The sequence below is a fragment of the Gavialis gangeticus genome, unplaced genomic scaffold (genome assembly GCF_001723915.1).
Source record: "Gavialis gangeticus isolate Ggan-Ray unplaced genomic scaffold, GavGan_comp1, whole genome shotgun sequence".
Taxonomy (NCBI): Eukaryota; Metazoa; Chordata; order Crocodylia; family Gavialidae; genus Gavialis; species Gavialis gangeticus.
The window spans coordinates 5,625,146-5,638,795 of NW_017729009.1; the positions used below are offsets into that span (position 1 = coordinate 5,625,146).

General features: G+C 41.4%; 1 protein-coding gene across 1 annotated transcript in view; it reads right to left on the reverse strand.

The window, feature by feature from the left end:
- SLC13A3 (solute carrier family 13 member 3) overlaps positions 1-13,650 on the reverse strand; it is a 57,659-nt gene that overhangs the window by 15,174 nt on the left and 28,835 nt on the right. The window contains exons 4-10 of the mRNA XM_019509852.1: positions 12,466-12,532; positions 11,504-11,689; positions 9,839-9,964; positions 4,538-4,633; positions 2,832-2,936; positions 1,658-1,755; positions 258-370 (exon numbers count right to left, since the gene is read on the reverse strand). Of these exons, the coding sequence (XP_019365397.1) occupies positions 258-370; positions 1,658-1,755; positions 2,832-2,936; positions 4,538-4,633; positions 9,839-9,964; positions 11,504-11,689; positions 12,466-12,532 (791 nt within the window). The remainder of the gene's footprint in view (positions 1-257; positions 371-1,657; positions 1,756-2,831; positions 2,937-4,537; positions 4,634-9,838; positions 9,965-11,503; positions 11,690-12,465; positions 12,533-13,650) is intronic.

Here is a 13,650-nt window from a genome sequence, read left to right on the forward strand (position 1 = left end):
TCCACAACTGAAATTCAGCCATGTGGTGGTGCATATTATAGCACTTAGCTATTAAGGGGCAGATTTGTAAACCTATTTAGGCACTTTCACAGAAATGAAGGGGAGTTAATCACCTAAATATCTGGGCCAAAATGTCTTACATGCCACAAACTGGCAAAATACAAAGTTAGAAGCCAAACGGATATCTTTCAAAATGAGGGCCACCCTGTTAGATGATGGCAATGTAATGTAATAATGGGCATTTCTCTGAAAATTACCTCACATCCTTTTGCCATGGCAAACCCTCCACCGAGCAGCAAGATAATGTTCCAAGGGACGGTCTCCTGAGCCTTTCTCCAGGTCAGCAAGGGCTGATTCTCAGTGTTGGGTGCTAGATAGAGAGAGATTCCCCCAAACACAGACCCAAAGATTGAACAAATGACTTGGAACCTGATAAAGCGACTGCATTATTCCGTGGTGCTAGGACGGGTTGATGATCATTTGATAAACATTAAAATACTTGATAAGTATTAAAATAGCCCTCCCTGAAAGGTGATTACGGAGACACTGGAGATTCACTTTTCTCCATAGCCATGGGAGACAGGACTCGGACCGTGACCTCAGGTTTCAGCTGGGGAAAGTTAGGCTGGAGACTAGGACAAACTTTCTAATGATACAGGTGGACAAGCATTGGGACCAGCTACCTAGAGAAACTGTGGGATCTCCATCCTTGGAAATTTTCAACAGCAGGTTAGACAGATACTTAGCTGAGATGGTTTAGTCAAGTATTATCCTGCCTCAAGCAGGGGACTTGATTAGATGACCTCCTGAGGTCCCTTCCAGCCCTACTTCCCTGTGATCCTAAAATATAGCTAAAGGTCATCCCATTTAAATTAAATGGGCAATAATAAGAAAAAAAAAATCTAGCAATCAAGTCTTCTTGGAAAGTTTTTTTCTCCCTCCAGTGGATTTTTGAAACGTAAGTAAAGCTTTCTCAGTTTATGTGCCACACAAAGAGTCTTCCTTTTCCGTGTCACCTCCACTTGCTAGAAAAGTTCACCATAATTTTCTACTTGCAGCTCAAAGACCCAAAGGCCTCACAGGAAGAATATTAGTGTATCTCACGAGGCTATTTCTTCATAGCAAATAGATTGAGTCCTTTCCTCTGGAGGGGTACACTAGTGGGACTTCCTGTGAAATTAGGTTGTCCTCATTTCCACCAACAAAGGGCCTGGTTAGAAACCCGTCAGAAGCCTGAAATCCATCGGAAGCATGACATGAAACAACTGGGCTCAGTCTGTGCTGCTTTTCTGAGATGGAGAGCTACAAGCTGAGCCTTGATACCTGCATAGGCTTTACCTCATCCTGAAGGATGAAAGTAGCAATAGTGTATTCACAAATAATATTCACAAAAGAATTAGGTACATAGGCCCCAATCCTCTAATGGTCTCTGGGCATGGTCCAATTCAATTTTGAAAATAAGACTTCAGCTCTTAAATCCTCAGGTGTTTTAGAAGAAATGGTCCCACACTTTATAATCCCACAGGGCACCCTTTGGTCACCCATGTCATCAGAGTATTTTGCCTTAATACACGTTGGGCTGCTGCTGTATACTGGTATTATAGAGAACTCCAAAGATGAGAACCAGGGTCCCTGCCCTAAAGGGCTTACCACATACCTTTTAAATCAAACCACCACTTAAAGCATGGTTTTTGTGAAGGAAAGAAGAACAATATGGTCACTATGGTCACTCCAGTAACTGCATCTGAGACAAACCTGTCAGGAAGGAGTGGAAACACTTGTTAGCAGCAAAAGTCTTTAAATTTGCAAAGTTTGTAAAAATCAGGATTTACTAAAGAAGATTAAGATTTTTTATTGGGTTTAAGCAACTCTCATTGTTCACAGTCCACTTTTTAATTCCCCACTGAGCAACATTTCAAAAACACAGACACCTAGAAACCTGACCAGAAACACTAAACACAAAAAACACTGTGAAAACCAACAGATAACCACAACATTGCCCTTGCTTCCCTCATGACTGAATCACTTTTGAGGTTTTCTGAAGAATCCTGATAAAGGATAAAGGGAGGTTGGTGTGATTTCCTTAACTGGCTGCACAGAAGCTGTAAAACTAGGTCAGTGGCCTGATTTTGATTATGATCTCTTTGCAAAGATGCTCAGATTCGAAGGTGAGGAACATGACAAAAATGTAGAATCAAATTCAGGCAAACACAGAAGCATGCTCTTTTAAGTAACCGTTAATTTCAGAGAACAAATTTAATCTATATGTGGGATTCTCAGCAAATCCAAGTGTGCACTTGAGGGCTTTTCTAAATAGGAAGTATTTGCTAAAAAGGGGATCTTGAGAAATAGAAATAGACATTTGTACCTGGAAAGAACACTATTATTATTCCCCTACTGTTTTATCTGTTTGTCTTTGCATGTGAAAGGTCTGAATGTCACAATGGAGACAGGCTTGCAAAGCAGGGAGGAGAAAGCATTCTTAGGGTCAGCTGCTGCTATCTTTTTTCAGTTCATACCTCTGCTGAAATCAATAACCTGTATAAAGCCTTTAGGATTTTGTGTCAGATACATCTATAAGCAACATTCCTAGAGCTCAGACCCTAGGAACGTTATAAAATAGACACGAGTATTTTCAATACTGGTATCCCACTAGGTTTCAACTACCTCCTCCTGGAAACATAAACAGTTAAAATGGCTCCAGAATAAAATAACTAGCTCCATTCAATTTATTCCATGAAACCAAGCAACAGCATAAAACAGAACAATAGAAAAGATGCGGGATATGAAGACTTGGAAGTACCAGAGAAAGCATTACAACAGAAACTTACCCAGGTGCGAAAAAACTTGCCCAACCTGGAATGAATTTCGGGTCCCTGGAGAACAGCAGGATTGCAAACAAACAGAAGAAGAAGAAAACTGCCTGTTCAGCAAACCTAAAGGATAAGGGAATACAATTAAAAGCCAGTCATGCTAATGAAGCAAACAACAAAATATTTTTCTTTTAGCTGATGATTCTACTTCAATTCAAGCCTAAGCTCAGATGGGTGACTAAGACTGAACATCATATATGGCAAAATGAGCAATGATCACACTTCTCTGGGAGCAGAATGGAGAAGATACCCCATGTAGTGAATAAGTGAGAGCAAAGGAGATCTTTGAATTGCAAATAGTGACACTGGCAGAAGCTACTTCCAGTAAGGAAATCCTGGCACACTGAAGTCAGGGACTAAAGTTCTATTGACTTTTGGTTAAACCCTCACTCCCTTAGATACGCCACAAAATATCACTTTGAAAACTCACGAAAGCATAAGCAAGGAAAGATACTTAAAAATCACTGAAAAAAAAATCACTTGAGTTGATCTTAAGCTCTGTGTTGTTAATCAAATTGGTAGAGCATGGCTTAATGGACTATCTCTGCTTCTAAAACTCAAAATGAGACTTTGATTCTTACAATGACGTTGTGCAGGCTGGTCCTTAATGTAGTGAACAGAAGATAAAACATACCAATTTCTTTCACTTAGAGCACAAGCCCAGACAATCGTCTTTGAAGAAACATCTCTTTTCACTTGCAAGAATAATAATTAAAATGTGGGTAATGCAGCACAAACATCACTGAAGCTTCACAACATCTCTGGGAGTAGGGGAGCATGCTTTTATATACGGGGAAACTCAAACCTGACAAGAGTCAGAACTATTATATTTTCAGAACTGTCCATTAACTTTGATTGCCTCAAATGTTGCTTACCAAATTTGAAACATCTAAAGCCCTATATTCAGAGATATTGTGCTTTTTCTATGCTGGTTCTAGCTTCTGTCATTTAATGCTGAGTTACACTATCTTGGGCTGCCTTCTATGCCCTCCAGTATGTAACTGACACTATTTTATTGTTCCAAAAACTATATTACTGTAGAAATATGGATCTGGTTTAATCTGTTAAAGTTGTGTTATACTTGAAACTCCTGAAAAAGCAGAAAGCCTCTTCCATTCCATTCACCTGACTGACTAATAGGTCTAAAGGAATAATTAACAATTAATAATTTATTGAAAAAAATTATCAAACTGCCCACTAGCAGGCCACCAATACTTTTTATCATATTCACTATAAACAGAGATTCAGGAATGTCTTCAGGAAAGTCCTATTTTACAGATCGTTCATAAACAGCTTTTCTAAAATATTCAAAATTCACCATGTGCTGGTTCACTAGGTGAGGCATTTCATATTGTTTCTGTTTCTTATTTGGTAGGCCTACAGTATCTGAAGGAGATAGCACAAGTGCTGTTGCCTACACACTGAAATTTGCTCTTGATAGGTATTTGAGTAACACTTTAATATTTGCACTTATTAGCATTGGTGAAGATTGCAAGACTGTGCTTGGAGAGGTCTATGCATATGCAGAGGTCATTGGTGCCACTGAACAGAAATTCATTCTCATTCTAGCAAATATTCTCAGTTTCTTTCCTTCCATACTCTATGAAAGAAATATCTCCATTAGTTGTTTTTTATATCATTTTAGTTCCTCCTTTGCAACTCACTTTATTGGCCCCAGTTTCTGATAATCCTCCTTTATTATTGCTTTGGCTCGAGCTTCTGCATCTGCTCTTATATCTGACTTCTTCTTTCTGCAACCCCTATCAACATGGAAATAAAAACACAGTTTATTTGCTACAGCCCCATAATACAACTCAAGCACTGATGTTCATGGGCATGTGTAGACGACACAGGATTTAACGCAGACCACCTGAAAATTTAAATGCAGCTTTTTTTTTTGGTGCGATGTATTTTTGTTTGCACAGCACGGCATTTGCGTTTGCATGAACAGTGCTTTCGAGCAAGTTAAGCCCCTGTGTGTCATTCCCTGCAGATGTCAGTAGAGGGAGTCAAATACCAGTTTACCCCCTAGAATGTCTTTCCTAATGCATTACAGCAGGAGGCGCATGTGAGCCACCCGGGCTCCCCAGTCCCCGACTCTCATTGGGTAGTCCTGACTGTCTGGGAGTCTCTCCAGGTCACGGTCACCCCAAAATCCTCGTCACTCACACCCGCCTATGCTCGTTCAGTCTGGTCTTTTTCTCCATCAGTACGCGATCGCAAGGACCCCCGTCCCAATCCCTAAGGACAATTCTTCCCTCCCCTTCATTCCTTTCCCTTTCCATTCCACCATGGAATTTTTCATTACTATAGCTGCTTAATAACTACCTATATCATAAGAGTGGGTGTTTGTTGCCACCTGGTTGATAGGCGATTGCTGCTCAAATGAACTTCACATCTTTTAGACCTGTAAGTGTATATTGCCACAAATGACCTTGCTGGTACCATTACTCTCAGCAAACAGCAACATGGCAAAGTCTAGACCTTAGCACATCAGACAGTGGATATTACCACCCTTTCATGAAAAGACACAAATGTGCTACCAAAACCTGGGCACACACCTATTTATATGCACACCAGCAGACATTTATGCAAGCAGTTGCCCACATGCTAAGCACATGTGGGGAGAGGCTGGTACTTGCAAATTTTGATGGTGTGCTTTCGGATACCTGCTTGCAAGTCAGCTCTATGTGCTAACAAAAGGCTCTGAGACTCAATTGCCTCTAGATTATGAATGAATAAATCTCATTGGTAGAAAGCTATGTGTGTCTCAAGAACAAGTCATTTTTACTCAAGACAGAGATTAAAAATGCAGAAATTCACTGAAGCCTTATTGACACTCTGACTCCTACTGGCACTGCTGAACTCATGGTAAAATTGTCTACTGTCTATTTTGCCTTTCTCCCCATGTTTATGCAAAGGAGATCCTAGCTTTCACACTGAAGAAGCTTCTTTCTAGTTATCACAGTTTATGTTCTCAGAAACTATTCAGAATGTAAATGAGAGAAAAGTTGTTGCCTTTGCAGGATTTCACCACATCTAGCAGACGACTGTATCAGCAGCTTGATTGAAAAGAAAGCAAGGTGGAAAATGAAAGTGACCCTTCATTTTGCAAGTCAGCCACAACTTTCTGGGTGATCTCTTAATTTATGCAAAATGCTCACTAAGAATAAATAAAAATGTGAGGAATTTCAAATGGGCTGGAATTTTAATATGCTTCTTTGTACTTAATATGCTTCTCAGGCTAAGCCTCTTAAGCAGGGAGCACTGGATTCATTCACAGTCCAACCCATAGCCAGTTCAGGGGCATAAGAATAATATATCTATCTTTTGCTCTTCGTATCCTATGTATATCATGCAGTTAAAACACATTTCTAACACAGCCTAGGACCTTGATTAAAATCTGCAAAACCAGACTTTTCTCATCAGGACTCTGGTCCTTTGATAATCAAGGCTGCTTGATTCATTCATTGTTTTACCTGGATGTTGACAGCGAGATCCTTTATAAAGATACATAGTTGATTATCCAAAAATTCCTGAATTTCAAACAGATTTCCTTACTGCTCTGTTTTCTTTTTGGTTTTGTTTGTTTGCTTGTTTGTTTTACCAGCTGTAATGTTATCTAACAAAGTCAGACATCCTACAAAAAAGCCCTCTTTTACCCAGATGCTTTTCATATTCCTAGATCATACAGATACAGATCAAGCAGGAAATATATGAACTTAGGGAGCTGCTTGCAGATGGAACAGTAAAGTGATAAACAAAACCTGGGTCTTTTTAAGAGGTTGTATAACTGCACTGCTTTTCTTGGATTTAGTTTTCTTTAGCTTGTCTCATAGGCCCCTGGTCTTGGAAACACTTTGGGCTTAGGTACTCCAGAAAGCTCTGCAGTGAAACAACCCCCTACTTTGGATATACATACATCTACACACAATCTACCAGTGCAGCTGAGGCCATGTTTCTACTGGGAGCATCTAACCAATACAGAAATACTGGTAACAATACTGAAAAGGTGTACCAGCTTTGTACTGGTATAATAAAACCATCCCTTTACCCCAAGTGAAACAATTTAAAGCAGTAAAAGCACACTATTGCCAGTACAACTGCATCTGCATTTGGGGCTTAAGGCACAGCTCTCACGCCTCTCCTCCAACCCCTGGCCAGACATGCATGGCCTTAATCAGGCATCATCATAACATTGTAACTGACTCCTACCAGAGATTGTATCAATATAACCACACTTTAAAACAAAAACCAAAAACCAAAAAAACACAGCAACCCACAGCTCATGCCTGTAATGTAGTTACATTTGTATAAACATTGCTGGTGCCGACCAGGCCTTAAGTACTTGGCTTCCATACGATTACTTAATACCCCAATTCAGCAATGCAGTTAAGCACGTTCAATAGACTTTTAATACATTAAACAAATCCTTAAGTGAAAAGACTCTAAGTGAAAAATGTTGTCTAGGTACTTCTGTGTTTGAAGGAAAAAAAATTTAGACTGAAAACTTGTCTACTGAGTTGTTTTCTGTGTCACTGAAATAATGTATGCTCAGGTTATTCTAGTGCCCACTTATTCTTTCTTCCTTTCTTTTTTTCATTTTACCCTGAAAATTAAAAAACAAACAAACAAGCACAAAACAAACAAACAAAATCCCCTAACTTAAAAAATCCCAAAATATCTCATAGAAATTTTCTATGATCTATTAAGGAAATAGAAATATATGTTCATTAATAACACGTGGCTTCAAAATGCTATCCATGCATAAACCTTGCACTCATTTAAACAGTTCAAGTCCAGATTGGAGTGGAGGCGGGGGAAAACATTGCAAGTACCTGAACTAAAGGAAAGATTTACAGTAAAACCATGTTACAGCTTAGTTATAGATTAACTCACTGGAAAATGCCCAGTTAGAAAATCTCTGATGTTTAACCCCTGTCACCAAATAACCTTTTCTGGGCCATATTTTCAGCCATACAGTGAAATTCTGGCTCCATTAAATTCAATGAGTTTAGCTTTTGACTTTAGTCTGGCCAAGATTTTGCCCATAGTCACTACAGACTTGAAATAAATGGAAGCTTAGCTACTGATGTCCACAGGAACAGGATCAGTCAATCAAAACTGCATGTTTAACAGAGGCATATGCAAACCAATCTTTGTGCAGGTCTGTTATATAACCAAGTAACCTCTAGATTTGCATGCACAAATGCCCACCTGCCCCCAACAGTTTAGTGCCCAATGCTGCAGGCTCAAAGATGGCTGTAAACTAGACTCCTTAGGTGCATCTACACAAGACACTAACTGTGCAGTAGTTTAATAATACAGTATTAAGCTACTGAGCAGTAGCATCACTAAAAAAGCATGTACCAGTGCTACTGCACAGTAATGCTGTTTACTGCGTATTGATTTAGTACTTGATTATATAAGTACTAAATGCCCCCACTGATGTCAGTGGTGAAACTCTCATAGACTTCCATGGGAACAGATCTGAAAATCCCATCTTATGGGTTAGAACCTGATTTAGGGTGGTCAATCAGTCTTAACTAGGGCTATGCAAAATGGCACCGTTCCATTTCACCTTCAGTTTTGACGGTTCCACAGAACAGCTTTCCATTTTGAATTTCATTTTGATACGAAACAGCTGTTCCGTTCTGTTCTATCAAAACTGAAAGGCTGTTTCTATTCTGTTTCGACTTTCACTGGGGGTGGGGAGTCAACAAAGTCAAAACCCACCCCCCGTGCTAGATTGCAAAAGGGGTGGGGAGTCAGCCCGGCTGGGATGACTACCCATCTCCCAGCGCTAGATCAGGTGGGGAGCAGAGAGTCAGCCCAGCTGGGCTCACTCCCACCCCCTGCGCTGTGATCGGGAGAGGGGGCAAAGAGTGAGCCCATCTGGGCTAACTCCACCTTCCCCCACCCCCTGCCGGATTGCAGTGCTGGGGAGAGGAACTGATCCAGGCTCTGTTCTCTTCCTCTGCGCTGTTATTGGCTTCTGGCAGTGGGAGACGGGGAGAACCAGGGCTGCACTCCCTGCTGGTACCCTGGTTCTCCCCTGTCTCTCACTGCTGGCTTTGAAACTTAAACGTTTTGAAACTTTCAAAACGTTCTGACTATCCTTGTTTTGTTTCAAGGCTGTTTCAAAGTCCTTCATTTCAATTCAATTTCACTGTTTCGAGCTTGAAATTAGTCAAAACACTGTCGAATCAAAATAGCCGGTGAAATTTTGCGCAGCTCTAGTCTTAACCCATTAACTTTGGGGTAGTTATGGTGATTCAAACCAGTTTGGAGTTGATTGAAGGCTGCTGATTTGAATGGGGTTATTCTAATTTATACCAGCAGAAGATTTTGCTCTTTATATTGAAAAAGCATTGAAAACATTGAAAAAGCAGTGTATGTATGGAAGAACTTTTGATTGGAGTTAGCTGGAAAAAGGAAAAAGACCATTACACAAATTTTTGCTTTTGAATTTCATCAAGCAATGTGTTTCTTCAACATTTTCTGACCAGTTCTGCTGCTGATCCATATTTTAACTCATTCATAACTGGACTCTGTCCCATCCACTTTCTAAATAGAATAGTACATATAATATTATAATGATCAGCTCTGCATTTGTATCTTATGATAAGCTCTGTCCTGCCATTCTTCATATTGACTAATCCACTGTGGACCACATAAATACATCCCTTGTTCTGATTGCAGTGCTCATCAAATATTTACTTGAACTAGAGCTTTTAGTTGAAGAAAAATGGCATTCATCTAGATTCATATTGACCAAAACTGGAATGAATGATTACAACATGTGCACATTAAATACCCAGGGACCTGATCCAAAGCCTTACTGAAGTCATTGAGAAGACTCCAATTAACTTCACTGGGCTTTGGACAAGACCCAGGATGAATTGATTACTTAGCATGCAGTCAAACTTAGACAAAAGCCATAAATAAATTAGATATACAAATACCTCAGGTTAAATCCTCCATATAGGAAGGAGATCCACAGCCATCCAAGGACAAGGAATAGCACCATTAAAGGAAATGCAAACACAAACCAAGATCCAAAGTTCACCACATCACAGTCTGGAAAAAAACTTAGAACATGAGAAAATTCAATTAATGTAAAGAAGGAAAAAAACTTCTTTAGCTTGTAATGAAGGAGAACAAACATCAGAAATCACAGCAAAATGTTAGAGAAGCTTTCTAAGCTATCACTGTTCATACAAATAGCAAGACCTGGAGCACTAAGGTTAGGGCCCCTCTCAGTGCTAGGTGGCATACAAGTACTGTTCCCCTGGCTCAAGACCACTTGACTAGACCACTTGAAACAGCATTTTAAAAACATGGTGAAAATCTGTCTCTCTAGGTTCGCTGATAATCTCACAAGTCATCTTAACACTTGGCATTTTAGAAGCATGAATCCCTGTTTATAATGAAAGAATGTACTTGTAGAATGTCAGAACTTGAACTTTACAGAAGATAGTCTACCACGAGCCAGGTCAAGGAGATCCTCATATACAGAGTTCTGTTGACAAATAGCTGCAAGTTTAGGGGGGCAATATTATACATATATATGCAAATGAGGGAGTTTGCATTTAATAGGATACACATAGGACAGTGGTACACAATGGCAGATACAAGCACTTACAAAGGGTGCAGTATCATTCTGGTCCACCAGAACACCTATGGGTGCATCCCCATGAGTGCGCACAAGCAGGGGCACGTGTTCTCCACAGGACAAATAGCAGTGGTACATATTTGTCACACGAGTCATCCTTATCCTTATTTGTGCCGCTGCTATTTGTCCCCCAGCATGCCCCTGAGCGCATGCTTCAGCACACAGCAAATTGCCCTGGGTGGAGTAGAGGAGCCTGGGGCCAGCACCTGAGCTGGCCCCAGCAGCCTTACCTGGGGTTCTGGGAACATCCCAGGACAGCAGTGGCACTGAGCCAGCCACTCAAAGCCTGGCCAGCAGCCAGAGCATGGCTGTGGCCAGCCAGCCTCCATTTCTGGCAGTTCATGCTGCTGCTGCGTGCACCATGCAGCTTGTTTCAGCAGCAGTATTTTTTTTGACACCAGGATCTCCCAGCATCAAAACCCCCTCAAAAAACAGTGCATTGCAAATTAACAGTATGGTGAATGCCTGCACATGTGCCACATGGAGTTTGTGGCACCATAAATCTTACATTCCACTTTGTGGGGATGCACCTTATGTATTCAATTTGAAGGATGTGATTAAGCACCATTAAATTCAATGGAGTTTAAGCGCATCTAGCACACATTTTAACTGTTTTGCTGAAGCACTGGGCTGGCCAATCCATCTACCACAGCTAAGGTTGAAACAGCTGTTCCTTTTGAATCTGTTTTCACTTGGTCCTAACTCAGGAGCAGCCAACCTATGATATACATGCGGCAGATGACACGAGAAGCTGTTCTGTGTGGCACATGAACCCAAGGCACCTCCTTTCCAGCCCCTCAATATGCAAACTCTATCAGACATAGCATTTGGGAAAGGTCAGAGCTTAATTTATGGCACACAAAAGGTTTTGCAGAATTCAAACTAACAGGAAGTGGAAATCAGCAGAGATTCCATACATATGGGGACCTGGTTTCCTAAAGGTTTGCTACCATACCTCTTCAGCTGTCCTAGAAGGATGAGATTTGGTGCAGTTCCCGTTAGCGTTGCAGTACCTCCAATGCTGGCTGCATAAGGGATTGAGATGAGGAAGCCTTTCCATATGTTTGTCTTGTATTCTTCCTCCTTCTTTAAATCTGAGGGAACATCAATGGCAATGTCCTTCTCCTCTGTCAGATCTTTGCTTTAAAACATTCCCAAAAAAAGAGAATCCATTGAACATCCTGGTTTAAATACAGGTATAACCAATTCAGAGCCTTGGCAGAAAGAAAATGCCCAGCTTCCAACAATCAATCTATAAATGTCCTAAAGGACATCTGTGCAGAAGAGCATGGCACATATAGCCTGTCAAATACCCTCATTGTTAAACAGATGATTTAGAACTACTCCCTAGTGGCCTGGTCCCAGGAAGTGCAGAGCACTTTTAATTGCCATTAATAGGAGGTGAACTTACTTGTACTGTTTTAGGAGACACTCCGCAACTTGTAAGATAAGGCTGCCTACAACACTTAAAATTAACATTCTCTAAAATGTGAAGGGGCTTTGAGAATACCACGTGGTGAAAAAGCCTATTCCTGGGAAAGGCTGTTTAATGCCACATCATTTGCACATCCGAGCTGGCACACTGGGGATGTGCACAACCCGGTGATTGAAACCATGTGCCTTACACTTCTGAGATTCCCAAGAAAGTAAAGATGCAGACACGTCTCCAGTAGCAAAAAACTGCCTAACATAATTGCAAAGTGACCTGAAAAATGTTGGTCCCGTTATCTGTTGTGGAATAGATTGGAGAAGAACTTCTATGATTGATTTCTCAGTAGTCAGAAAGTGGAGTAATGGGTAAAATCAAAACCATTTCAGTGATTGAACTACACATTCTTAAGACTATTTCTGAGGGGATAAGTGTTAGAGATAATTTCCTCACTCAACTCTCCAATACAAACTTTATAGTTAACTTACTCCTCAGTACTTGCCAGAAACTGCAGCTCAGTTGGTACAGTGTAAAGTTTATTCTGCTGAAAAGAGGCTGAAAAAGAAAGATTAGGACTTTAAAACACTTTAAAGCATCTGGAAAAACTCCCTGAACCAAACAGTAGACTGGCAGGAGCTGCCATGTAAAGAGGGGGACAACTCTGAGCCCATGGATGTTTATACAGGTCAGTACAATGAAAGTAGGTGGCAGAGGAGGGAATTTGCTTCCTCTAATCTGAGAGTGGAGCACAAGTCTGTAATACGCCCACTGTCCCACAGCCAATGCTCCAGCCTGCAGTGTAATGTCACTCACAAGGATTCTGATATCCTAATAGCCCCCACCTCGACAAACGCTGCTCCCCCTCTTTGACCAGGATAGGGTATGTATCTGATCAAGGATCTTGGTTATCAGTCTAAGGAGTTATTCTGTTTAAAGCTCTATTTCCAGATTATAAATTATCTTCTCCTAAAATCACTGTTTGGGGTTTTTTTGGTAAACTATAGAAATTTTTAAAAAACCCTTCTATTGGAATTTTTAACATTATTTTTCTTTGAATTACATCAAGAAGTATCTTTGTCTCCCCTGCCCACCGGAGAAATTTCTGCCCAATGCAGAAAGATCTAGGGATGATTTACCTCCCCTTTCTGATCCCATTTTAAATGCTACAGCTGGACATAAGGGGCGCGTCCTTTGAGACACTGCAAGAGGCACGTGCAGGAATGAGAAAATGTTTCCTGCACTGCAAATTTGCTGTGCAGGGGCAAAATTAGACCCCTGGATATCCAGGGGTCAAAAAAACCTGCAGAGAAAAAAAGCGGGGTAGCTGGAGGCTGGGTCCCCCAGAGAGACGCTCTGGTAGAAGCCAGAGCATCTCTATGGTTGGCCCTCACCCTGGTGCTAAAGCACGTTGCCTGCCCATGCAAGGCAGGCAGGGTGCCAGCCGCAGGAAGCTGGACCCAGGCTCCACTGCAGTAAGTAAGGGGTGGAGGGGGCTGGAGAAGGGGGAAGGGGACCATGGGAGGACCCATACTGGCCCCACCTGCTCCCTCAGATCCCTGCCTTGCCCTGCCCCAAGCCCCACGAGCTCTCCTGATCCCTGCCATGCCTGGCCTCACCCCTTGCCTGCCCCCTGAAGCCCCCAATCCCTGCCCTGACCAGCCCCATCCCCCCAG